General features: G+C 46.3%; 9 protein-coding genes and 1 non-coding gene across 10 annotated transcripts; 5 read left to right on the top strand and 5 right to left on the bottom strand.

Moving 5' to 3' along the window:
- Positions 1 to 683: 683 nt before the first annotated feature.
- On the bottom strand, positions 684 to 917 carry PADG_11610 (uncharacterized protein; the record flags this gene model as incomplete). Its single annotated transcript, XM_010760760.1, has 1 exon — positions 684 to 917. One exon carries the CDS (start codon positions 915 to 917, stop codon positions 684 to 686), a length of 234 nt encoding a protein of 77 aa, XP_010759062.1.
- A 1,413-nt stretch (positions 918 to 2,330) lies between these two features.
- Positions 2,331 to 4,980, top strand: PADG_03494 (uncharacterized protein; the record flags this gene model as incomplete). Its single annotated transcript, XM_010760126.1, has 2 exons — positions 2,331 to 4,094; positions 4,207 to 4,980. 2 exons carry the CDS (start codon positions 2,331 to 2,333, stop codon positions 4,978 to 4,980), a joined length of 2,538 nt encoding a protein of 845 aa, XP_010758428.1.
- A 3,262-nt stretch (positions 4,981 to 8,242) lies between these two features.
- On the top strand, positions 8,243 to 8,566 carry PADG_03493 (uncharacterized protein; the record flags this gene model as incomplete). Its single annotated transcript, XM_010760587.1, has 1 exon — positions 8,243 to 8,566. The coding sequence occupies one exon, from the start codon at positions 8,243 to 8,245 to the stop codon at positions 8,564 to 8,566; it is 324 nt and encodes a 107-aa protein (XP_010758889.1).
- A 736-nt stretch (positions 8,567 to 9,302) lies between these two features.
- PADG_03492 (phosphatidylserine decarboxylase) lies at positions 9,303 to 13,096 on the top strand (the record flags this gene model as incomplete). Its single annotated transcript, XM_010760125.1, has 8 exons — positions 9,303 to 9,449; positions 9,546 to 9,590; positions 9,680 to 9,895; positions 9,991 to 10,402; positions 10,475 to 11,242; positions 11,404 to 11,976; positions 12,057 to 12,808; positions 12,917 to 13,096. 8 exons carry the CDS (start codon positions 9,303 to 9,305, stop codon positions 13,094 to 13,096), a joined length of 3,093 nt encoding a protein of 1,030 aa, XP_010758427.1.
- Positions 13,097 to 13,631: 535 nt separating this feature from the next.
- PADG_03491 (uncharacterized protein) lies at positions 13,632 to 14,472 on the bottom strand (the record flags this gene model as incomplete). Its single annotated transcript, XM_010760124.1, has 2 exons — positions 13,632 to 13,871; positions 14,188 to 14,472. The coding sequence occupies 2 exons, from the start codon at positions 14,470 to 14,472 to the stop codon at positions 13,632 to 13,634; spliced, it is 525 nt and encodes a 174-aa protein (XP_010758426.1).
- A 123-nt stretch (positions 14,473 to 14,595) lies between these two features.
- On the top strand, positions 14,596 to 16,953 carry PADG_03490 (uncharacterized protein; the record flags this gene model as incomplete). Its single annotated transcript, XM_010760586.1, has 5 exons — positions 14,596 to 14,857; positions 15,021 to 15,620; positions 15,729 to 15,896; positions 15,995 to 16,163; positions 16,236 to 16,953. 5 exons carry the CDS (start codon positions 14,596 to 14,598, stop codon positions 16,951 to 16,953), a joined length of 1,917 nt encoding a protein of 638 aa, XP_010758888.1.
- A 709-nt stretch (positions 16,954 to 17,662) lies between these two features.
- On the bottom strand, positions 17,663 to 19,232 carry PADG_03489 (uncharacterized protein; the record flags this gene model as incomplete). Its single annotated transcript, XM_010760585.1, has 2 exons — positions 17,663 to 19,039; positions 19,131 to 19,232. The coding sequence occupies 2 exons, from the start codon at positions 19,230 to 19,232 to the stop codon at positions 17,663 to 17,665; spliced, it is 1,479 nt and encodes a 492-aa protein (XP_010758887.1).
- Positions 19,233 to 21,389: 2,157 nt separating this feature from the next.
- Positions 21,390 to 22,127, bottom strand: PADG_03488 (uncharacterized protein; the record flags this gene model as incomplete). Its single annotated transcript, XM_010760123.1, has 3 exons — positions 21,390 to 21,488; positions 21,555 to 21,697; positions 21,848 to 22,127. 3 exons carry the CDS (start codon positions 22,125 to 22,127, stop codon positions 21,390 to 21,392), a joined length of 522 nt encoding a protein of 173 aa, XP_010758425.1.
- A 1,642-nt stretch (positions 22,128 to 23,769) lies between these two features.
- PADG_03487 (arsenical-resistance protein) lies at positions 23,770 to 25,097 on the top strand (the record flags this gene model as incomplete). The annotated part of the gene is made up of 4 exons (XM_010760122.1): positions 23,770 to 24,025; positions 24,084 to 24,226; positions 24,289 to 24,375; positions 24,447 to 25,097. 4 exons carry the CDS (start codon positions 23,770 to 23,772, stop codon positions 25,095 to 25,097), a joined length of 1,137 nt encoding a protein of 378 aa, XP_010758424.1.
- Positions 25,098 to 25,528: 431 nt separating this feature from the next.
- Positions 25,529 to 25,644, bottom strand: PADG_11609. The gene has a single exon (XR_007137623.1). It is a non-coding gene; the product is annotated as a 5S ribosomal RNA (ribosomal RNA).
- Positions 25,645 to 26,131: the final 487 nt, after the last annotated feature.

Genomic DNA, 26,131 nt, shown 5'->3' with positions numbered 1-26,131 from the left:
GTAAAAAAAAAAGAGGTTTAAGTCTACAACTACTGAACAAAGGCGATGGGGATCAACCTGATCCCTAACGAAAAGAAAGTGTTTTGATGAATGGCGACTATCTGCGCTCTGGAATTGGGATCACTCGTTTCAAGTTATGAGCTTATAGCGTTTGCCCGGGATATCGGGTAACTAACTAATCATATGAAAAGGGTGGTTGTGGATTCTCCCATTTTGCTTCCCCTGTTATGTTGTCCGTTCGCTTATGCGTTTGGTGAGGACGTAGAGGCAAGGGGTTATAGTTGGTGAGATCCTGGTGAAGTAAACTTAGATCGAGAGGACGAGGGAAGGATGAGAAATCTTGTAAACGACGCTGTTGCGGGAAGGGTTTCTCAGGGGTAGTAGTTGTTTTTAACATTTCCCTTGTTTACTTATGGGTTTTGAAAAATGATATCACATGACAATGCGTTGAAATTAACAGGGGGGGGATTTAGTAATAAGAATGTAATCTGGGACCTGAGAAATATGGTAAAATCACTAGTTACCCATCAGGTGGCATATGGAGATGGGTGAGAGACGGGTGTGAGATATGACTAATTGGTTGGATGTAGTTAGTTTTTACGGGGGTTGTTGATGTAACTAGTTTTGCTTAACTATAGCTCTGCAAACTCTTTAAATATCCTTGCCAACTCCTTCACTCAACCTCAACATCCAGCATCAATGCCAGGCTCCAAACCAACCAGCCAGCAGACGGGAATCAGGTACAGCCATTGCTTTGACATCGGGGAAAAGGTCTCTAGAAACCAACCAGGGCCCACTATTAAACTTCTTCCACGGCCCTTCGAGAATATCATCATGGCAGGGCTAACCAACGTGGCACGCGGCAAAACAGGAAACGTGGCAGTGCCTACTGTCACCTGTGCCCATATTCGGTCCATGTCGAAGATCCATTTCAGATTTTTTGTGAAACAGCCTCTAATCACTTAAAGTTTAGAAAAAGAGCAAACAACAACAAGAACGTGCTCCAGGAGCGAAGTCTGTTAATTATCTCACTGCCATTGACTCACTGCCATTGAAAAAAAAAGGTTCTCTGGCTTTTGCCTGGAGACATTCTTACTCAACGTGTGCAACCAAACACATGTTGAGAGATTTGAAACGTTGCATCTACATGCTATAGCTTCCACACCAACATTGGGCCCGCTTCCTGGTTCTAGGTCGTGTTTTATGGGTCATTGGAACCAAGGTTCCAGCGGAACCTACGTCTCCACAATTGGCTTGGGGAAGAGATCTGCTGAAGTTGCGTCTACCCCTACGCATTACAATCACTGTAAGGTCTCCGTGTACGATCTGGTGTGCTCCAAGCACGATTCAAGCTTCAAGCATTGTGGAGTTTTATGAAAATGAAGGGTGGTAGGATCTGATATTGCATGGTGTGTATACACATCGACCATGCTCCTCCAGTGAATATCCATTGGAGGCCCCATATTGTTTCTATTTGGCATGACTCTTACATTTTGAACCTTGTTTGGCTTTTCTCTGATTCACTTGGCTCTTCGCTTTTATTTGTCATCTCTCATTTATCCTTTTAGCAACCGTTTCCCTCGTTTGAATTTCTTATTCTTCTCCTTTATCCGTGATGCAATTTACAAATCATACCGAGCTTTAAAAACCTCCATGCTATTTTGTCACTTGAACCCACTCGTTTGCCCTGTGGCGAAACCGCTGCCAACTGCGGGTTTTACCTTTTTTTTTTTTTTTTTCCTGAAGAGAAATACGTGTTTCAGCTGTCAACAACATCTTCACAGTCAAAGGGCAGAACGTGATGGCTTTTCGATATAGTATTAATAGCCTGTTCTTATCCCCCAATTCACAATCACTGGAACCCAACTGCTGCGGCTTGAGCTAATTATTTAGGTGCGGGATTGAGTGATATTGAGTTCCGTTTAAACTTTCCCTCCCCCATTCGTACCAGGAAATCCTTCAACCTTTAACTTCATGTATCAAATCGCCACACCTCAACCTCAATTGAATTTTTGTTTTCTTGCTTGTTGTTACTATAATTGGGTTTGCCTTATAGCTACCTGATCTTTCATAAATTGTCAAGATTTTAAGTTTTCATCGGATATGACGTTTGTATTCTAGAACTAATGTTTTGACTCTGCTGTGGCCACAAGTTGGACGCACCTTTTTACCCTTCCCTACCCCCTACTTTTATGTTGATTGTCAATTTTTCGAGTGTTTTATGAGATCGTCGTTTTTGCTTTGCCTATTACTTCGCTTACTCCTTCGATTCGTGTATCATTCGTACAGAGGGTTCAGATTTACCGACTGTAGGCGAGACGCCTAGCTCAATGGCTCAAGATATGAGAGATACCGAATTCCATATGCGGGACCACTCTTTCAACCCTCAAATCACAAGGGGTAGAGCTTCCTCTATCCCATTACCTACTCTCTGTATAACTCCAGCTCACAGTCCTTCCTCACGAGCTTCTACTTCGCATGTCCGTTCCAGCAGCGAAGGGGCCGTTGCCAGCCCACGAACTCGTCTCATAAACCGAGTGAAGTTTACAGTTGACGGAGATACTTCACAATCACACCAGTTTCAGGAGACTCAAAATGGATCAGATATTGAGAGGAACCTTCTGCAAATCCCGCCAGTTGCTTATTGTCAACAGCAGCCAGATGGAGAAGCAATGGAGGAACAGCATGCTGAAATGTCAGATGATTTGCCAGGTTTTTACTCTCCACAGCCGTATTCAGGTGGCTCAACGCCTGTGAGCGTCTGTGGATCGGTTGGCAGCAGAGTGAACCTTGTAGATCATGATGAGATGCATGGGCAGGGAGATGGTGATAAAAAGGGGAGGGCTTTGCATGGTGCCTACGAGAGAGCTCAGAGGCTGGCGGCCTCTGTCATTCATCGACATCCATCACAGATCAATGAACGAGGTGGTGGCTCTCATAAGGTTTCTCGCCGGCGTCGGCATGATGCCGATTCCGCGAGCGAGAAAGGGGACGCGGAATCTTACGATAACTTAGATATGTTGGAAAAGCAAGCTTACATTTCTGATAATGACAATTCTGATGATTCTCAATTTGAGGCCGAGGCTGCCGAACTATTTCGAGGAATGTCGCGACAAGATTCTCACAGTCTTACCAGAGTTCTTGCACGAAGTGACGATCTGGCCTCCGGCCACAGTACCCCTTACGCAGACAGAGATCCCGATGTTTATGTTTCCCGACCGTCGCATTACAGGGGAGGGATCCTATCGTCATTGCTCCGGATATATACTGGTCATGAGACTGAGCAACTAGAGCGGAAAGATATCAAATATCCTTCTCTTCAGCCTCCAAGCAGAGCATTGTCGCCGATCCGCAGAAATTCGGGTCGTCCACAAAGGCAAAAATGGTACAATAACAAGTCTGCCTCTCAATCCATGTGCTCCCTTAATCCAGCCTCCCCACAGGGGGTATTGCGGCAACAGTCACCTGCGGGGAGACAGATGTCGAGCGGAGGGGTTTACAATCTTGTGAAAAAAAGTAAAACAAGTTCTAAGCCTCGACTTGAGGAAGAGATCCGGCTCACCGTCCATATTGCGGAGACTCTGGCGCGCCAGAGATATCTGGTCAAGCTATGTCGCGCACTGATGTGGTCTGGAGCACCTACTCATCGGCTGGAAGAATACATGCGAATGACTGCTCGAGTGCTGGAGATAGATGGCCAATTTCTCTACATCCCTGGTGTTATGGTTATGGCTTTTGACGACAACACGACGCACGTCACAGAGGTAAAATTGATTAAGTCATCACAACATGTCAACCTGGGCCGTCTCCGTGACATCCAGGTGGTGTACAAGGAGGTCATTCACGATGTCATTGGCGTCGAGGAGGCCATGCAGAGGCTAGACGAAATTACCAAGGCTCAACCCAAGTTTGGCGTCCGGTGGCTGATACCCCTGTATGGATGCGCAAGCGCTCTGGTTGGGCCATTCGCATTTGGCGCACGACCCATCGACATGCCTCTATGCTTTGTTCTCGGCTGTATTGTTGCTCTACTTCAGCATGTTCTCGCCCCGCGCTCCGAGAACTACGCCAACGTCTTCGAGGTTTCCGCTGCCGTCATCACCTCCTTCCTTGCACGGGCATTGGGAAGCATTGAAATACGAAATGGAGAACACCTCTTTTGTTTCGCAGCTCTGGCTCAGTCGTCCATAGTTCTAATTTTACCAGGCTACATCGTCCTATGCGCTGGAGCTGCAGTCGCGCAACATTATTGCTGGCTCTGTTCGTATGGTCTACGCTATCATCTACTCTCTCTTCCTCGGTTTCGGCATCATGCTTGGCACCGCCTTCTACGGACTTCTGGATAGAGAAGCTACGTTGGACTTTGTCTGCCCTGCCAGCCCCATCAAGAATGAATACATCCAACGTTTCCCCTTTGTGATTGTCTATGCGATCTGCTCATGTCTGATCTATCAGGCAAAATATAAGCAAATTCCCATCATGGTCGCTATCGCCTTCACTGGATACCTTGTCAGCTTCTTCTCCGCACGCCGGTTCGTGTCTACCCAGCTTTCCAGTGCTCTGGGTGCCTTCGCCATCGGCGTCTTAGGTAACTTGTACAGCCGGCTGCGACACGGGCTTGCTGCTGCAGCTATCCTACCCGCCATTTTCTTGCAGCTCCCCTCAGGTCTGGCCACCAGTGGCAGTCTCGTGTCTAGCCTGATCGTTGCGACCACCATTAAGGGTGATACGACCTCGTCGAAACCACTGGGCACTGTGGCAAATGACTGGATAGTTAAGACCGCTATGTCGCCGTCCACATCTAAGGGATTGAATGATTTGATGCGGCATATCATGCTGCAAAGATTTTTGGGGAATGTGGTTTTTGATATTGCCTATGGCATGTTGGAGGTTGCGATAGGCATTACAGTGGGTTTATTTATGGCAGCATTGGTAATTTATCCCTTTGGGAAAAGGAGGAGTGGCTTGTTCAGTTTTTGATTTTTGGTTCGCTATATATAGGCGCAAAGGGTATAATAGGTTAATGTGTCTCTGGTAATTGTGAGATCCGGTTTATGTTCTTCCGGCTCTGGCGTTTCCTATGATTTTCTTATGATAGGTGTTAGGGGGCTCTTTGTCTGGCCCTTTTTTTTTTTTTTTTTTTTTTTTTTTTTTTTTTTTTAAAAAAAAAAAAAAATTTTTGGAAGGATTGATATATGCTAATTTAGATCTGGATAGCGTTGGCGATAATTTGTTGGATCTTGAGGTCTTGCTTTCTCATTCATGCTCATTCCAGTTTTTAAAACAAGATTGTCGCCTCTGTTTTAAAACTACAGAAAAACTAGGATGTTCACACGCCAACTTCTGTCCCTTCAGCAAACTCCTTTGGGAAACTTCAAATCATCTACCACAACCAAAGAGCAGATACCTCCTTTTCAGCCACCTCACAACTACCCACCAGAAGTGCCGATCTCAAAATGCATCCGTCCCTCGTTCTGCTATGTTGCAATCACCTCCATGACACCCAGTTCTTTTCATTCCGCAGAAGACATTGAGAATACGTAGATACGAATAGATAAAAGTCATTATATCCCTTAATACGAGAGCGTCCTTTACATCATTGTCATAATGAGAAAGCACGGAAACAAACTGCACATCTTTCTTCAGTGCTAAAAATACAAAGATTTGTATGTATCAATTTCCTGTGAATTTAAGCTTAATTAGAGTTTGACTTGGCGCGGCTCCATGAGCTCTATATGCTAAAACTTGGCATTAGCTGTAATTCACATGTGACAAATCATTAGTCACGACCTTCGGGAGTGAATAACTAACTAACTAGTTGACTAAAACGGGCGAAAGGGATTAGCTAATAACTGGATGATTATAGGTAACTAAGTGTTAGGCATCAAGGCGACCCCCGATGGAATTGTGCTCGTCCTGAGTTCCTTCAGAGACTGCTACTGTCGATTGGGCCTTTCTGCCAGGGTAGTTTCTAACTGCTGGAGCCTAGGTTTCCTTCTCCGGACTAGTGCCCCGCACACAGCATATCGCCCCCCCGTGGATAGCTGCCAATATTGACCTGACCGGCTGTTGACGGTTCGGCCTACTGCACGTGATCTAGATTGCCCGTATGATGGCGTGGTTGCCTCGCCCATTAAGGGGCTCACTCACTGATTCCCGAGATTTTACTTTATTTCTGCCTTGGAGCCAGAGCCCGCTTGGTGACTGCTGTCATCATCCATTCTGCCAAAACTTTGCCCTTTAGCCATGCAGCGTTGCAATGTAACTAGTAAGATGCATGAAATAGGCTGTATATAGAATGTTTAATGAAAGAACTGCTTTGAGATAATCTTGCAGGGCAATTAGAGCAATGTTGAAGTATTGACTGAATACCTCTCCGTGGACGGATAAAATTTAACCAAATTAGAAAAGCGGCGGGCTTATCGTCATAACTAACTAGCAAATGAATATGATGTAAGGTTGTGACTTTAGAGTTTTATTCCAGTCATGATTCTGTAAATTCACAAGAGAAGATTGGTTTATTTTTTATTTATTATTATTATTATTATTATTATTATTATTATTATTATTATTATTATTATTATTATTATTATTTTATTTTTTATTTTATTTTATTTTTATTTTTAATTTTTTTAAAATGAAGGGGCGCGATCGACATACACTTGAGGGCATAACTTCAAAATCAGCAGAAGTGTTTCACTTTGGGTTACAATGTCACTCGGGGAGAAACAAAAATATTCGTGATGATCTCACATAGTTCCACGAACTATGATATATAATTTCATAACACCTGCGACTTAGCATCCCAAGGATGCAGCATATCCGCTGGAAGGGTATTCGAGAGCATGTTTTGTGAAGCATTGCAGATCATTCGTGGACATTGCCTTGAATTATTTATTGAATCTCTAGTTTCCATTTTTTTTTCCAGCACATATGTACTGTTACATACATGCCTCTCCAACACGCTATTTAACTATATAGATATCTACATGCGTGTGTAGCATCCAAGTTCCCTTTTACAGTGATTTTGAGAAACTGGTTCATCAAAGATCGGAGATATTCCCTAGTCATGTAGGGATGATGAGCTCTGCAAAGCCACATCAACATACGGGAATGGGCTTAAATTGCTTATATATATTTTTCTTTTGTAGATGAAGTATCTTGTCATATGCATCTCAGGGTTCTGCATGGAAATACCCTGCTAGAACGAGGGCCGCACCCGCAAATACAACAGCACTTGGGTACAATAACTATTCCTATTATGTGCCTGGTCCCAGAACAAGGGACCCTGTTGGGTTCGACAGGCTTGGCCCGATTCAGATAGGCACACCGCACCCCGCAAAAGGGGAAAAATTCTACGCCGAAGAAGCCTAGCTGAGCGATTGGAGATTTTGTAGTTGCAAGGATTTACGATTTGGATTGCGGAATGGGTCGGATCAGGGGTGTAAAGGGGTGGTGGGGGAAATAAGTGGCTTGTTCCACGGGTTGGTTCCAGCCGAGGTTGGATAGTGGGGTAATTATACCATTGGTGGAGGGAGGGAGATGTTTGGGAGATGTTTCATAATTATTGAAGAAATTGGTCGGGGATTCTCTTGCTTCTGATTAGTTGCTCAATTTGATTTTTTCTATCTTGAGTTTCGGCTACCTCTATATAAAACTGGGTCTGTGAGCTGGTAAAACTACAACTACTTGCTCACTGGAACTTGCAGAAAGCGCTGATGCTTCTAAAAATGGTTCTGATATCATTGGAGCGTTTTGGCTGCAGGGGAAACTTGGCTTTGACGTCCCCCTCTCATCCTGAAATGTTGGGTCAGATGTTGAAAATAATTTTATAAGTGTTGATTATTGAATCATTACCCACCTTTGTTAAATGATGAAACCCCGCTTTTATGTCCTTCCGATAAACGGTTCAGAGCCCATTCTGGCTAATAGGAGAGAGGCGGGAAAGCGATAATATGGAGCAAACGGTGGTCGCTGGGAAATTAAATGGGCAGCCTCCTTGGGTGGTCAATCAAAGATGAGACACGGCGGAACCTCCTGAACAAGCACCCACTTAATGGTTGAAATAAATGCACTCAGCAAGCCGCCGAGACTGACCAGCTGGATATCCAAACAAGGTTAAGGAAGTCCAAGACCCATAAAATAAAATTAGGGTGGGGGGTTGGAGGGTGGGAGGTGTGGTTAACGTCGGGGGAAAAAAGGGGGGGGGGGGGGGGGGGGCCTCTCAGGGGCTGTAGCGAGGATGGTTTGGGGGCGGAGCAAGCCTGGCTCAGCCCTGGACAGGCGACTGGCCATCGCTAAGCAAGCACTAGCCACGCCTAAGGTTGGGGGGCGACCAATAAGAGGCAGGCCTTGGCGGTCAATGGCAGCCCAATTCGTCGTATTTCAGCTCTTTGTCTCAACCAAGGTCGAGGAACGCCCACCTGGATCTTGGGAACTTGGAAGTAATCGCCAATCGCTCCCAACCGCCACCAGGTCCATCACGATCGCTCATTTCTGTCTGATAGCTGCCACTGCCGCCCCTTGCAATCGACAATGGACATCGAAGGACGGTATTCTTTCTTAGCCTGTCTTCGCAATCACATCCTTCTTCCTTAACCTGGTGTGGAAGTGTTTACATTGTTCTTCAATAGAGAGATGTCTATCCTCAAGACACTCTTTGTCTGACTACTTCCCCCACCCTCGCAAAGCTGGGGAGCGGCAGACAAACCAACACAAGACACACACACTCTCACACACACACACACACACTCACTCACTCACTCACTCACTCACTCACACACTCTCACACACTCACACACACACACACACACACACACACACACACACACACACATCACACGAGACCATGCACAGAGCTGCACATCTGCAGAGGACTCAGACCTAGATCCAATATCTCACTCTTTTCTCCTCTCACCTCCCACTCCTTTTCATTCAACCTTGCATGCAAGAAGCCTTCTATCGCTTTGAAGATTTACACGGGCGCGGATGTCATTATCTCAACGTTGGACTCCTTCTCTTCTCCCCAGGCCGTAGCTCCTCGTTCCTCTGTCTGGTTTCATATTTCAACCACTATCATCGGATCTCATAGGGCCAACTAGGCTTAGTTGCCTCGAGAATAGTGTTGTTTCACACCAACGCTCCATGTTTCATTAGGAGCTCTCTCTCGTTTGCTGAAGCATCCATCTCCGCTGCTGCTTGTTTTCCCATTGATTCTATCGTTCTACAGCCGCCCAGCGACGTGACGATCTTTATCTCATTGAACGACCTATCCACTGCCATAGGTGCAAGTTCACACCGCCATGGTCCGATTATCCCTTGCCTGCCGCGCCGGGAGCCATTTCAGGACTAAAAGCTCCTCTCCCACCCCCTCCGCCGAACGCAGTCCTTCCATCACATCCTCTCGACCTGACGTCAAGCCGTTGATCCTAAAGGCAACTGTCTTAGCCGTATGTTCACCAATGCGCCCCATCTACCGACTGGTATACTCCGTAACGGTATGGGAGATAACAGAAGCAGCTTAACTAATATATTCTATTTTACAGGGGAGGAATCTAGCTCCCAAAGATAAAAATGGATTGAGTGATCCCGTGAGTTGTGCAGAAACTCTTCAATCTACCTTGGAAAATTGTCGAATTCAAGCTCCTGATTTGTGTCTCTTATATCCTCATCTATACAGTACTTGGTTGTATGTCTGGGCGATGCCAGACAGTCAACCCCAATGATAAACAAAACATTGAATCCGGAATGGAACGTCTCATTCGACTTGCCCATCATCGGTGTACCGCTGCTCGAGTGCACTTGCTGGGATAAAGATAGATTTGGCAAGGATTACATGGGAGAGTTTGATATTGCTCTAGAAGATATATTTTCTGCTGGACAAATCCAGCCGCAGGTGCGTGCACAGCTTGTCCCTAATAGGAAGAAGGTCACGTGGATCATAGCTCTTCTGTTCTATATACAGGTCTATATGCTGAAGGTCTGTGTTAGCCGCAATGGTATACGCTGCGCTTCGGGAGGAAAGCGGGGAAAAAGAGAAGCGATGTATCTGGCGAAATCCAGATGCAATTTACTCTCATTGACCCGTCAAACCCGACTGCAACGCCGGAGGGTATCTATCGGAAATTCAAGGCCATCGTATCTAGCGATGATGAGGACGAGGTTGTCCCTGTTTCGGGTGACACGGATGACTTTGAGAAGGACGACGAGACTTCAGACGAAACAGATGACCCTATGAAACCTGAAGTGGTCGAGAAGCGCCGCCGAAGGCTGCGAATTGCCCGCTTGAGACGCAAGTCAATGGCCGCCAAAGCATATGAGTTCTCTGGCTCCAAAGACGGCGTTTCCGGTATTGTATTTATGGAAATAGTGAAAATCATGGATTTGCCTCCAGAGTCGAATAGTAAGTGGCTGCTTTTTCCAAAATCCGAAATTTCCTCGACCGTTCGGCCACCCAGTTTACGTTGTACTTTAGTGACACGCACCTCATTCGACATGGACCCCTTCGTCGTCACATCCTTGGGCAAGAAAACACTGAGAACCCGTGTTATTCGCCACAACCTAAACCCCGTTTTCGAGGAGAAAATGGTCTTCCAGGTGATGAAGCATGAACAGTCATACTGTATTTACTTTACGGTCATTGACTGGGATAAGCTGTCCGGGAACGACTTTGTTGCATCCGCAAATTTCCCTTTACAGACACTTGTATTAGCCGCACCGGTTGCGGATCCAGAGACAGGACTCTACAAGCTCCCTGAACCATCTGAACCTTCGCCTTCGCCTACGCCGCCTGCCTCTAAATCGCGTTTTCGGCTAAACCTCTCGCGTTCTTCGTCAGCTTCAAGTTTGCAGAAGCTGGCAAAGCCAGTACTGAGATCCAAAAGCTCAGCAACATCGCTGTCAAATCAGTCCCAACAAGAGCAACAACAAGGCTCTCCTACCCGTAGCAACGTCCCCTCCGAGAACTCTTCTCAACTAAATGTTCCAGGCACAGCAAATTTGGTAGAAGAGCCCGGAGTGCCGGTGGATGAGTATGGCCTCAAAACTTATGTTATCCCGCTTGCCTTGAAAAATAAGGAACGGTGGGAGGACAAGCATTTCCCTGAACTCCATGTGAAAGCGAAGTATATGCCTTATGCAGCATTGCGCCAGCAGTTTTGGAGAGCAATGCTTAAGCAATATGACGCTGATGATACTGCCCGAATTAACAAAGTTGAATTAACCACAATGCTGGATACACTAGGTTCGACGCTCAAGGAGTCAACTATAGACGAGTTTTTCCACCGGTTTGCCGAGGGAAAATGGATCAGGAGAAGCTGCGGCCCTTACTTTTGACCAGGCCGTTATCTGTTTGGAAGACACCCTTCAATCGCTACAGAGAAAGTCAATATCTGACAAACTGAGGCGGCTTGCGCCACGTCATTCGCCTGGGGGAAGCCCCAGGGAGTGAGAATCATTCGGGTAATGAAGATATTGTACCTGAAATTAGCCTTTCCCTGCCTTCCAATGCTGACCCCGAATGGCCAGTTGTGCCCACTATTACACGTCATGAGCCCTCATCTTCAGGAGACAGCGAAGACAGTCTCCATCCGGATGACCTAGCCGACGACAGAGGTGAAGAACACGTAGTCGAAGTTCGACAGTGCCCTATTTGTCATCAGCCGCGACTAGGAAAGCGGTCGGATGCCGATATTATTACCCATATTGCGACCTGCGTCAGCCAGGATTGGAGACAGGTTGGTAACTTGGTTATGGGTGGCTTCGTAACTTCTAGCCAGGCACAGAGGAAATGGTATTCCAAGGTTATTACGAAGATCTCCTACGGTGGTTATAAGCTTGGTGCAAACTCTGCCAATATCTTGGTTCAAGACCGTATCACCGGACAGATTAACGAGGAGAGGATGAGTGTACATGTAAGACTTGGTATCCGATTGCTGTACAAAGGCTTGAAGAGCAGGGAAATGGAAACGAAACGAAGTGCGTATACACACCACAAAATCTACTTTTGCCTCTCTGGTATAATGACAGGGGGTTTTTTTTTCTCACGAAAATCATAGTTCGCAAAATGCTCAAGTCGTTGAGTATCAAACAAGGAAAGAAGTTTGATGACCCTGCGTCCGCAGCGCAAATCGTACCATTTATCAACTTCCACCAGCTGGACATGTCCGAAGTGCTACTTCCACTCAGTGAATTTAAGACATTCAACGAGTTTTTTTACCGCGCTTTGAAACCAGGTGCCCGTCCAGTCTCTGCGCCGAATAATCCTAAAATCGTCGTATCGCCGGCCGACTGCCGGTCTGTAGTCTTCGACCGTATCGACGAAGCAACCAAGATCTGGGTTAAGGGGAGGGAGTTCTCTGTTGAAAGACTGCTGGGTAAGGCGTACCCGGAAGAGGCGAAGCGGTACAAGAATGGCGCATTGGGGATCTTCAGGTTGGCTCCGCAGGATTACCATCGTTTCCACTTCCCTGTGGATGGTGTGATGGGGACACCCAAGACTATCGAAGGGGAATACTATACTGTTAACCCCATGGCTATCCGGTCTGCACTGGATGTGTACGGGGAGAACGTAAGGATAGTTGTTCCTGTCGATTCCGTCGAGCATGGTCGTGTTATGATCATTTGTGTTGGGGCGATGATGGTTGGGAGCACTGTCATTACGCGACAGGCTGGAGAGAAGGTGGCGCGTGGAGAAGAGTTGGGATATTTTAAATTTGGTGGCAGTACTCTGTTGGTTTTGTTTGAGCCGGGGAGGATGTGCTATGACTCGGATCTTGTGGGTAATTCCTTGGGTGCGTTGGAGACTTTGGTAAGTTTTTGTGAACCTTTTTTCCAGATATCCTCACGTATTTTTGTCCCCCACACAAGATGATGTTTTCCCTATCCCTTATCTCTACCTAACTTCCCACTTCATTAGGTTCGTGTTGGCATGTCGATTGGTCACCACCCTGACGCCGCAGAATATACTCCTGACATGCGCAAGAGTGAGGAAAACATTACTCAACATGATCGGGAAGAGGCGATGCGCAGGATCGAAGGGAGTTTGAACTCCCCCACCCCCGGACAACCCATGCGCCCTGTGCCCCTACTTAGCTGATTGGGCTTCGAGACGGCGGATGAGGACCAGAAGTCGTATTTAGAAGTATGCATTTGGGTAGCATCTATGAAGGTTGGTTTTTTTCGAGATTGGCGTTGCGGGATTTTCTTGTTAAAAGAAAATTCAAATAAAGGGGGAGGTTTGGGTGATAAGAGGGAATGGGAATATACATATCCCCTTCACATATGAGATGAGGTGATGATGGTAGTAATAACATTATTAATTAGCCTTTAGTCTATGATTTCTTGGGATTTTAATTGTACCTTTTTGTTCTATGTAATTGAATTACTCTTTATGTATATATACATATATATATATTGTTTAATATTCAGGCTGCCATGTTGCAGCAAAGCAGCCATAAGGCTGACCAGCTATCCTTCAGTTTAGAGTCAGAAAATTCAGCACAGTTTGGAATACTTATATAAGATATAAGAATTACCTTCTATCCTCCTATCCCTACCCCTAACTTCGATGTTTTCCATCCCATGAGAAAGTTCCAACTTCCATGTAATAAATGTTAAATCACGTGACTTCATTAAAACAACGCTAGCCTTAATAAGCCTAGTAGCCATCTTATATAATCAACCTGTCCGAACGACGCGCCAAGACCAAAACAATTCCCGCTTCTTCGTTTCGATTTCGGATTGCGGACTACGGAACAACCAGCATACGGATCAATGAGCCGATGAACGCATGAACCGAATGAACCAGAGGACCCGAAAGATTCCCGTTTGAACGCACGATTGGCTCCCCGGTTTGGCTGGTTGAGCGGTTGCTGCCACGTATTCGCACACGCGAGAGAGAAGAAACAAAAGAGCATCGGAGAGGAGAAGAGGGCAACGGAAGTGGAGTATACAAAGGACAGGTACGGACAACGCTGGCAAATCCGCTCTTCTTGATAGCCGTTGTCCTATCTGGCTGGCTGGGGATCGAACGGTGTTTGGTTTTGTTAAAACGCCTCGCGGGGGAAATGTTGCGAGACGTGCTTGGTGCGGCTAAAAGCAGTTTCGGATAACGCATTGTTTGTTTTCTTCTTTCAACGTCTTATCGGGTTATTGAGCCCCAGGGTGATTCGGGGCTGAACTGGTTACAAGTGGATACGGGTTTCCTAGAGCCTTCGGCCTGGAGCAAATACGATTGCGATTGCGTTTACGTTTACGATCCGTCACCGTTGCCAAACGCGCGTGTTTACCCTCTGGCTCCCTGGTGGCTGTTGAATTGAACCACACGAAAAGGCGAGGAGGTAATACCGCTACTGATATCCGTCGCATCTCATTACATATCCTTGTATTATTCCGTCCGTTCCTCCCGAGATCAGTTGGATTTTTTAGGTCACCTGAAGCCAAATCCTGTCGCAAAACTCCCTCCACGCCCATTTTTCATCCGAGTATATCAATCTTTCTTGTTTTGCCGCGGACGAAAAGCGACCATTCACTTAAACCTGACAGCGAGCACGAGCAACACTATCCCACCTCAAGCGTGTGGATCGATAACTGGTCATGACAGCCGTGCTAGCATCAACGGCGACCACGATTAGTACAAGAAGGACATCCCATTATATCATAGACTTTGGCGATAGAAGAGATAGCGGATACGAACACGGGACGACGCGAAGTCGCGCTCCGCTGATGACTATTGATCCGGTGATGTCGCAGGCGCGAGGGCGAATGCCAAATGGGAACGCCACGAAGAGGAACGTGAAGGGGAATGATGGATATGCAGGTGAGGGTGTGAATGGGTGGAGTGGGAAGAGGAAGGCTGGTGAGTGTTTTCTTTTTTATTGTTAAAGGCGGGAGGAGAGGGTGAGAAAGCGTTTGATGGGCTGCTTCATGATGGGTGGGACATTCTGCGCCGGTTGGGGTAGGTCTCTGGGTCTATTATGGAATCCCCATTGCTGATTCTTGATTTTCATTTTCTACCACAGCTGAATATGACGAGGATGTTGAAGGATTCCAATTCACTCGCGCGGCTACTACGAAGAAACCTAAACCAACTACCCTTGACGAGAATACAGTTCCACAACCGCCAATGGATAACGATACACGGCGCCAACCGATCAGAAAACCTAAGGGGAAGGGAAGACCTCCAAAGGCAGCAGAGGCGCCGCGTGCGGTCTCAGTCGAAACCTCCAATGGAAAACTGCCCATCCGATCGCAGCAACAGACGTCCAAACGTCTGGCGGGGGAGGAACAGATGACAACAATAACAGACCAGTCATCGAAATCCAGACGGAGATCGAATACTGCGGAACCGGCCCCGGTGACCATGCCAAAGAAGCGGCGAACGAGTCAGCCGAAAGACTCCCAAAAGGCCCCTCAAAGATGGGATGGAGAACAAGATGGTAATACCCCCCAAACCAACACAACACATACGCAGAAGATTGCGCTTCCATTTGCGGATACACCTGTCATTCGAAGGAATAAGGAAATGCGGATGGAGAAGAGGCAGAAGGGGCAGAGGCGGAGTAGTCTTGGACTGAGGGGAAGGAGGGCGAGTTCCTTAATCGAATCGGGCGCATCGAATGGTGGGTTTTTTTTCTCGGGGTTTCCCCCTCACCCCCCCCGGGTGCTGCGGGGCGTATTTATTTTCCTGGTCAAGGACGCTAATGTTGTTTTGTTTGATATTCTGATAGCCTTACCCCACGACGAGGTCGATACGGCGCATTTCTATAAACACATTGAGAGTGAGGGATTGTCGGAGCCCAGGCGAATGCGACAATTGCTTACATGGTGCGCGACTCGGGCACTAGGGGAAAAGCTGTCTGGATCTCGATCCGGGGATGAAAGCGCGAGGTTGGCTGGTATGTTTTTTGAGACAAGAAAAGAAGGATCATATTTGGATGCTGCACACGGCTACCTTTGAACGATGCTAACTTCTTTTTATCAAACTTCTATACAGCTCGAGTAATACAAGAGGAACTTCTCAAAGATTTCGCGAATCGATCAGAGCTTTCGGATTGGTTTAGGCGGGAAGAAACTGCCCTCCCTGCGGTGGTGGTTAAGAAACCGAATCCGAGAAATATACAGAATGCCGACAAGATTAAAGAGTTGGAGGAGCAGATAAACAAGTATGTAGTTCAGTTCGCACTGGAACATACGTACGCAAGGTGAAATACTAATGACATTTTTCCATACGGCAGACTCCAGATAGAACGACAAACTCTCACATCTCTCCTGCGACCACCATCAATCCCACGAATAAGACCCCCCTCTACTCCAACCTCCAATGAATCCTCTGAAATCCAGCAACCATCCACATCAACCTCATCATTGTCATCGATCTCGGATACCCACCTTAATACTCCTTTAGAACAGGAACTAATAAATTCCTCCCTTCTCGACCCATCACAAAAAGCAATCCTTGCCGCTCTTAATATTCCCACATCCACCTCTACCTCTACCGACAAATCCACAACAACTATGCAAACAGACACTTCATCCACCTCAATATCCGCTATAACATCCACTCTCTCCCGTCTAACAACCTCTCTCGTCCCAACCCTAGACTCCTTCGCGTCGGGTATGTACGATATAGAGCTCTACCGCCGCGCAGCAGATATTGTGGCAGGACAAGTTCTCACGATCTGCGCCCGTCGGTTAGAGGAGCGTGATCAGTTGAGACCAGGCCGAGGTAATAGGGATGAATTGGGGGATAATATTAATAGTAATCGATCTATGAGGACTAGAAGGAAGAAGGGGAAGCAGAAAGGTAGGGATGTGGGCGAGATGGAAGAAGAAGGGGGTGAGGAAGAAGGGGTTAGTGGAGGTGGGAGTGGAGATGGAAAGGCAGGCTCAAGAATTGAGAAAGAGGATTTGGTGGTTGTGTTGGCGGCGTTAAGCAGGATGGAGAGTAAGTAGTTTAAGGGGAGGTTTAATGACAATGGTTATATCGGACCACGGCACCAACTGCCAAGCCCGAGCAGCCCTATTATACCGTCAGCAGGCGGTATTGTTCTCATTCCTCCAATCGAGTACATTGAGCAATGGATATTGAAGATGGCTTTGAATGGCGTGGTCGATAAGAGTTGATGGCGTGTGAGTGATGTATATACCTAGCAGGAGAGTACTTTTGTTCTATGATGCTGTCACCTGGCGCATATGGCCTCCCCCTTGCTTCGAGTGGCCACTTTTAATGATTATGTAAAATTTGGTTTGCTTTGTCCTTTTCATCTTTTGCATGAATGTTGGTGTTTTGGGTGGGTTTAAGGACCTCAAGGATACTATGTCTTTTACAATGAGAACGATTATTTCCCCCTCTTTTTCATATCCGTACTTGTAATTTTGAGGTTCTTTATTTGTTTAAATGTAAGTAGGATGCGGATGTAGGGTATAGCACATCAAATTACCTGTCATCAGACTTAACTAGGAGTGGACACCTCAGTGCTTTATATTCAATTTCAATAACCTGCACCGGGAAAAATGATAATTAGAGATAAAAATAAAAGTGTCCCATAATATACGCAGCTAGTTCACCAAACTATTCCCGGAAAAGTCGCACCGCTGCTCGAAGATCTCCGAGAGCAATAGAAAAGGAACCAAAATGAAAAGGAACGAAGTGAAAATGGATTTAATCAACTCTCCTCTCCTCCCGACCCCAAACCTCCTCCATGGTAGATTTCCCCTTCGTCTCCGGAACCCACCATGCTAGAAATGAGCCCAGCACTACTGCCAAGGCAGTAAATAACCAATAAACCCGCCCCTTCCCTCCCATCGCCTCATTAAGAGCGGGGAAAAACTGAGCAACGACAAACGTAGCGGTCCAGTTGGCAGCTAAAGCCCAGCTCTGTGTTGCACCCACTGCCTCAGGGCCGACGAGTTCTGAGGCAAGAATAAATGGGACAGGCCCGAGACCGACGGCGAAACTTGCTACAAAGAGCAGTGTTGCGGTGGCGGAGAGGACTTGGAAGTTAAATGCAATCCCCAGTGCCAGGAGCATGGAGTTAAGGCCCATGCCTGTGATGCTGAGTAAGAGGCATGGTTTGCGACCCAGTTTGTCTGCTAGTGGCGCGCAGAGGAGGGTTACTATGACATTAAGAGCGGAGACTATGACGGCAAGGATTGCGGCGGTGGTGGGGAGGATGTTGGAGAGAAGCGAGACGCTGTACATGATTATGCTGTTTATTCCTGTGAACTGTTGAGTGATCATGACGGCGATGACGGCGATTATGGCTGGGCGGTACGTAGGATTTCTGACTGCCCCTAACATGGAAACTGGGGGACGCTTTGGGGTAAGATTGCCCGGCGGCGGAGTGAGGAGGGATTCTTGCTCTGAGGTTCCGTCACTGGTCCCGCCAGGTGATATTCTCCAGGCTTTGACTTCTGGTTCGATATTTGCATTTTTCCCACGGATACGCTGAAGGATGCGCCGGGCATGGCCAGCCCGTTGGTGCTCCGCCAACCAGGCGGGACTCTCAGGAACAAAAAGCAGACCCAAGAGTTGCAGTGCTCCAATAGCACCGGCAATTGCAAGAATGAAACGCCATAGACTGCCCCTGCTCAGGAAGTAACCCAGAGTCTGGGATAATAATATTCCAACATTTGCCATTACTTGTGTAAAAGCGCCGAAAAATCCCTTCTGTTCGGGATGTACAACTTCCGCTATATATATCGGGCCAACTACGATTACGGCTCCTGCTCCAATGCCAGAGATCAGCCGCCCAACGCTTAGATATTCCATTGAATGAGCAAGGGCTTCAATGAGGGGGCCAAGAATAAAGAATATCGTTGTAGCCCGGATAGTTAGCAGGCGACCGTATTTGGTCGCAAAGGGACCGGAGACGAGGGCTCCCAAGAGGCCACCCAACGTGTAACTCGAAGAAACGACGCCAAATTGAAATGCATTCATTGGGATACATTGTGGTAGTTTCGAAGGACCGATTTGACCCGTAGATGTAATACTTTTCTTCTCACATGTTATGACATCTTGAGGGGCATTGAGCTCAGCCTGGATTGATGAGACGAGGGTTGGTTAGTTGCTATAGGACAATAACATTTCAGGACATGAAGACGTTTCCACATAGCAAGTATTTCCTCACCAGATGATAGCCAAACTGAAGGGGTCCCAGTGTAGTGACGAAGATGAGGAACACTAGATAAGGCGTCACACTCGTTCGGGGTGTTGACGTCGTAAGCGTCATTGCTGCGGCTTTGATTACGCCCAGTCGGCCGTGGGGAACGATATAAACGAGGTTGACTGCATTCAATTCGATTGGATTTTACTCAGGAGCCCCGGTGTGTTCTCCTTATCCTGTCTGCGGAGAAGCTACCATGTCATCGTTCAAGAGGTTTTGAGGTTGAATGAGTTGAGTTGACATCCCGCTGTGACGCCCACGTCCAGCTTATTTATATGCTTTAACTTCTTATTTATCTAGTGTGCTTGGCATGCATTTTTATAGTTATATTTAATAACCAAAAGGTAAATACTGAACCTCAAGAGGCAAATATCCATTGCACATTTTTCCATTGGTTCAATGAAAAGGATGAGATACCTCGATGATACTAAATTCCTAATGGCTTTAGCCACAGGTCGATGGTTCAAACAGCATTCTGTAGGAATTTGGGGCAATATAGCCCTCATCACGCTGACAGACGTTAAATTCGACTTTTAACGGCTCTGGGATTCACACCTTGTTCCCTTTGCAAGCTCTCGCAGCCTCTCCCAGATTATCCAATCACTGCCATGGAGATTAGTTAGATTTGCCAATGAAGCGTGAACCGGGGACGGTTGGTCGGAAGGATCCAGAAGTTACTCAGTGGCAGCGGTTCGGACAAGTCGTCCACGACTTCGTCATTCACTTTGGATAGTTAGATATAACTATTTAACTACGTAGATATCTCATTCACAAGGTGTCTTTGAAACACCCGAATCATGGTCCCCCAGACAGGACACAAATCTTGATAATGAGATGGTAGGAGTAGAGGAAATATAATGCCCGCCAACCAAAGTTTCAAGTCGAAATTTGCCTCGTTCAGCTCCTCAAGGATCAACCGCAACGATGAAGGTAGCTCGTTCCATGGGGCAGTCTTTGGCTTATTTCCATCCGTATACTGTAATAAGCAAAGTTTGAAACCGTCTGCGGGTTTCTGGACATTGCAACAACGTTCCCGGTGGAGCAGCTTTCAGAGCGGGGCATTGGACTTGAGAAAGTTTGCAGGAGTATCCAGTTATTTATGCTGGTCTGAGTTCCGGTTGGGCCTCAAAGTCCAACCCCAATAATCTCAGTTAGCATTCGGGGATCCATAAGTGACCCGTAAAAGAAATAAGGGACAGTTGGTGCAACAAAGTGGCCCCCCATGGGCGGAGGTCGATTGGGAGCTTGGTAGAACCACCACGGTGGAGCATCCTTTACTTTCAACTTGAAAAGGGGGATATTTTTGGAGTTTGCTGCATCTTGTGAACCCGTTCGAGGAGGGTGGTACGTCGTCGTCGAACATAGCCACAGCGCATTTATCTCTCTCATGAAGCGTCAACTTATCATCTAAATGAAGCATTGAGTCAACCTATCCGAACTTGAGAAAACCAATGCCAGACAGGCCAAGATGTTTTGTACTTTTAGTTATTCGTAATAGAAGCATGCGTCATGTCATGTCATTCTTCTATTCGGTTCATGTTATACGGCGGAACCATATTCATTTTTGCTACACCAAGCTCATAAATAAATATAAAATTATCAGAGGGTTACTTCAATTATGCAACTTTTTTTGTTATCTAGTGTGCATAAGATAACCCATTGTTCGTACCTCCTGTAGATAAATCTATTTCAATGGGGAGGTGTCTGTAGATGCCGAATCGCGCTCGAGGCAGAGCCGTGTGAGATAGCGCCCTCCTCCATGAAGCAAACCTTGCAGTTAGGAAACTTGCCACGTTGAAGAACCAACAGAAAGGCACTCCTCCCAAAGGCAGAGTTGCAGGACAAAAAGACATTAGATGCATGCCAGGATCAAAGGGGACCAAGGTATTAAAAGTTATTCCTGCATGTTTCAGCAAAGGTCTCATCTTCACCCACGACAATTTTATATGAAAGTTTCGCATACGTCTCTGCCTGTACTCTCAGGTCAGATGCCACCGAGTAGGCATTAGTCTGGGTTATTCCAGCAGTCAACGGCACAGTTCATCATCAATCCCCAATTCTTGACCACCACAAGCGTATCAGAAGAGCGTGGTGGTCTCCCGGCTCTCGATCACATAGCCCAACGATTCAAGCGCTTTTAGCGCTTTGTCTGTCTATACCCTTGACATGTTCTTTCTGCTCTAGATATATTTGTGCGAGCCCCTGCAACGGGTTCCAAGGCCCCTAACAAGGTCTCGTAGGGAACGAAAACTCTTTCTGAACTGCATCTAGGAGGTCATCTCTGGTTTCCAGAAGGCCCTCCTTCGCGGGCTCTTGGTTTGTCTTTGCAAATAGTAGACTCACAGTTAAAGATCAAGTGCCCCTGTTTTGATGTTCCTCATAACCAACCATAGGAACCTGGAACCAGTATGCGATTTCGGCATCCGGTGGATTGTCTCTGGTAGCACGGACGATCATCATATCACCGATGAAAACACGTCTTGTGTTACTGTTGCAACTGTGGTTGACATAAGATCCAGATCTCCCTTCTGCTCCCTCCCTTCAGTCCGGGATTTCATAAGATTTTCGCAAGGAGAGCGAGGATAACTAAAAGCTGTTTAAAGATATAACACGCTCCACCAAGAATCTGGCAGATAAAAACATTTTAACTCCTCGATGTCTAGAACCTTATGGATGGAAACCTGTGATTCCCTGCGTGTCAACCACCGGTGCACCACTCAGATCCGATGTGTCAACGGTCTTGTATGAACCGTGATGCAAGCCAGCGATGACTGAGGCTAGAGAAGGGTTCCGGTACACTTTCTGGGCAGTCATCGTGAGAAGTTTTGTTTGAGTCCCATGGGTTATAACCTTGGTTTGCGTGTTTATCAGAAAGGAAACATCTTGATTGTAACTTTCTTCGTCTGTATCTGCAAAGGCATATGTAGAGGCCTTTTTCGCACCAAAGAAGATTACCAGCATTGACTGCTTCGTTGTGAATCGCCCACGTCCTCGAGGACCCCAACTTTTCACAGTCACGGGCCCAACATAGATGGAATGATCCAAATGCGGCGGGAGATGATTCTTCGACTGCCTTTAAAGCTGCTGAACATCATATCTGCCTCTTGGCCGCTCCGAAAGTCGTAGAATAGCTTGCATAAGTCCGCTTTGAGTTTTCTTGTTGTTGGCATATTCCAGACAAAGGGATTTGAGAGCTTCGCAGCATTCTCGATACCTCTATATGCTTGGGCTCTGCGGTGAAATAGTTTCTCATTTGACTTCTCAGAGTTTTCATACAGCTTCGGTATCGAAGAGGGCAGCTTCAAATTGCTCAGTCTCCAGAAAGGTAAGTGAACGGTTAAGTCTGAGTGTGAAAACTTTATACGGCTGAAGGAAAGGTGTTCAACGTTTTGGTATAGTTATCTTGGCTTTAAGTTCTATATTTCATTGAAATTATTCACAGGAGACTTATCAGTGAATAACAGCGTAATATTGGCAGTTGCTGAAGTGTTCATTTTCCTTCCAACTTCCATGATTCAGCTGAGGCCATAATAGGCCTGTGGGCAATGATATTGGCAGAAAGGATATCAAATAGATTCATATCCTGTCAACGCAGTTTTTTGTCTGTTCTCTAAGTTTAGAAAGTTAGTTACCTACCCTGTTAATCACATTAATGGATTAACTCTCTCATAACACCAGCCCGCCTCGTTTAGAGAATTAGTTCGTTTGATATCCGCGGAATCAATTCTGCGTAGATTCCCCTCCTCGAAGCACCACTCTCCATGGTACTCTGCACATGTTCAATATATATATGACGTCTTTTTCAGGGTTTTTAGAAGCACAGATAAGTTCTGCATTTCGAAGATATTAACACTTCTTTCTTCAGGGTAGTCCTCTTTGAGGTGCTGTGAAAAATCTCGAGTGCTGGGTCAGTTTCTGTCAAGGTTAGAAAATCAAACAACAACCTTTCTCCATAACGCTGCCAGCGAGATAGTGACCTCATTTCGTCGAGCACAGCAAAAGAAGAAAAAGCACGGGCTGATGACGCGTCTCAGGATGGTAGCTATGTCGTCGCGTGAGAGTGAGAATAGTAAGTTACTCCATATCTATTCTGTATGTCTCTATGGACTACGGCCACTGTTCGAGTGGGTAGACATGGAGTTGATGAACATCTTGGGAAAAGTGTAGGGCGGTGGGCACAGATCACAAAATCGTTATTTGAATGAGAGTGCGTTCCGGGTACTAACTAACTAACTAAATAAACTAACTACATATTTAGGCAACTGGTTAACTTGATGCGCCACTCATCTAAGTCCAATTAGCGTTTGCCGGTGACATCTGTCGACCCTTGAGTCTTGACTCCTGAAGCATCCAACTGCGCGCTGTCTGCATGTTGCTCAAGTTCAGCAGAAATGGCAGGACTACAAAAGCCTTGAGCTGCTTGCTCTCAGAGGGTTTCAAACGAAATGCAAGGCCTCAACAGGCAGCGAATTTACTACGCCCGAGTTACCTTCTCTTTTCTCCGGATATATCCTTTTTACGCCGTCCTTCGCTTCTCGTCAAACGCGTAGTATGCTGGTTATCAGTTAACTATCAGATTAGCTCTAACTCCTGGTCTGATCCTATGGATACCAATGAGGCTTCTTCCTGTCTGGTTGAGCAACTTGCCGTCGATCCAGAGAGGCAGAGTAGTAGCCCGGCATGTCCCAATGATGGCGACGAAAAAGAATCTGTCTTCAAAGGTCTAGGAATACTGGATCGTTTCCTTGCGGTATGGATTTTCCTTGCCATGGCGATTGGCATCATTCTGGCGAACTTCGTCCCCAATGCTGGTCCTGCGTTGCAAGAAGGAACATTTGTCAGAGTCTCAGTGCCCATTGGTAGGCGTCCTCTCTCCCGCCAAAAGTTTACCTTCATGCTAATTTATATCCTCAATAGCTGTTGGTCTTCTCTTGATGATGTACCCTGTCCTCTGCAAGGTCCAGTATGAGACTCTGCATCGTCTTTTAAGAACCCGTCGGCTTTGGATTCAAATCGCATTTAGCATCCTTTTGAATTGGATTATTTCTCCCTTCTTCATGGTATGTCACTCATATCATATTGAACCAGAAACTGGACACTGCCCTGATTTGGATGCACATAGCTGGCATTAGCCTGGGCTTTCTTACCCGATGAGCCAGAGCTGCGTCAGGGGCTGATCCTGGTAGGAATAGCACGATGTATCGCCATGGTAAGTTGGCTTGGGACACACTTGGATATCAATCCATCATTTCATGGTCCTCTAATGCATATGCCTCATAGGTCTTAATTTGGACAGGCTTAGCAGGCGGGGATGGAGACTATTGTGCAATATTGGTGGCGGTCAATTCGCTTCTTCAAATGGTTCTTTTTGCACCGCTGGGAGTGTTTTTCATCCAAGTTATCAGTGGTGACACTGTCAGTTTCGAATACGCGATGGCTGCCAAAAGCGTCGCGGTATTTCTTGGAATCCCTTTGGGTGCCGCTATTCTTACACGATTTACAGTTCGGGGGTTGGCAAGCGAGCGGTGGTATGATCAAGTATTTCTGAAGTGGATCGGTCCATGGTCTTTAATCGGCCTCTTGTTCACAATCCTAGTCCTGTTTGCCTCCCAAGGCCGCCAGGTGGTTCACCAAATTGTCTCCGTTGTTCGAGTTGCCGCGCCTCTCATCGTATACTTCATCATTATCTTTTTCGCTACTTTATTTATCTGCTACAGGCTAGGATTCGGCTACAAACTGGCGACAACTCAAAGTTTTACCGCTGCTAGCAATAACTTCGAGCTGGCTATTGCTGCTGCCATTGCGACATTCGGGGCGAATAGTGACCAGGCTCTTGCCGCTACTGTTGGACCCCTAATTGAGGTTCCGGCCCTGCTTGGCCTTGTCTATGCCGTTAAGCTTGTGGCGAAACGCTTGGGATGGAAGGATTAGAAACATGGGAAACATTCAGGTGACTATGCTTCAACATGCTAATATACACCGGGATAAAGGAATGAAAGACCCGTATGTATAGAAAGGTGCACTATATTCCAATATATATATAAATCTAAATTTCTCTTCAGTTTCATGAACGTTCTTCTCAAGGAGTTGAACCTTCATATATTAAATATTGTTTTTATTAAAGTGAGGGCGTAACAACCTCAATCTGTTGTGGAAGTCTTCCTGATCTCATCTATCTTTCCTCGGTCTGTAAATTAGTTACACTGTAAAGCATAGTTACTATGCGTAAATTTTCTCTCAATTATATAACAATTTTATATGCATGGGATTATTATTTAGTTTTCATGATAATCCGGAGTTGAAGGTCAACATCACGATCATAGACAGCATATATATGAACAGAAAATAGAAAATATAATAAAAACATACGACAGCCGGGATTCGCTGGTGGTCACCCACCCAACTACTAACCGGCCGGCGAGTGGCTTAAGTACGGCTGAGCGGACGGGAAGCCCTGTTTTCCACTCCCTGTGGTCGTATGTGCTGGGTTACACCTCGAACCGGATTAAACCTGAGGTAATGACGAAAAACTTAATTGAATGGAGGCATCTAGAAAGCTGTTCCGGAAATAATAGAGATGTGGGTAGTTAACCGCTAACTGGACATGCCATGAGCTAAGCCACAGTGCGCCCAGTTTATTGCGGGACCCTTGGATCACCAGAGGGTTTGAAGTAATACACAGTAAGATATGTATGCATATGCTTTTCAGTTGCTTATGCTAAGTACAGAGGTCCCTTTCAAAAGTTTCTTCCTGCCAAGGCGCCATATAACACCATAAAACCTTAATTCTGCAGAATCTTGCTAATCATTAATATATGAAAAAACACACACTTTGATATAACTCATTCTGAAAGGATTCAATATTTCTGTTATTACAATATGGATAATTCTGAGGACTGCTGGATTTCAGAAGACAAAGTCAACATAAAAATCTGAATTAACTAAGAAAATGAGACGGCAACAGC

This window comes from Paracoccidioides brasiliensis, assembly GCF_000150735.1.
Source record: "Paracoccidioides brasiliensis Pb18 unplaced genomic scaffold supercont2.3, whole genome shotgun sequence".
In the NCBI taxonomy this organism is placed as follows: Eukaryota; Fungi; Ascomycota; class Eurotiomycetes; order Onygenales; family Ajellomycetaceae; genus Paracoccidioides; species Paracoccidioides brasiliensis.
Note: the sequence above shows the minus strand (reverse complement) of the source record. Positions and strands in the feature narration are given on the sequence as shown.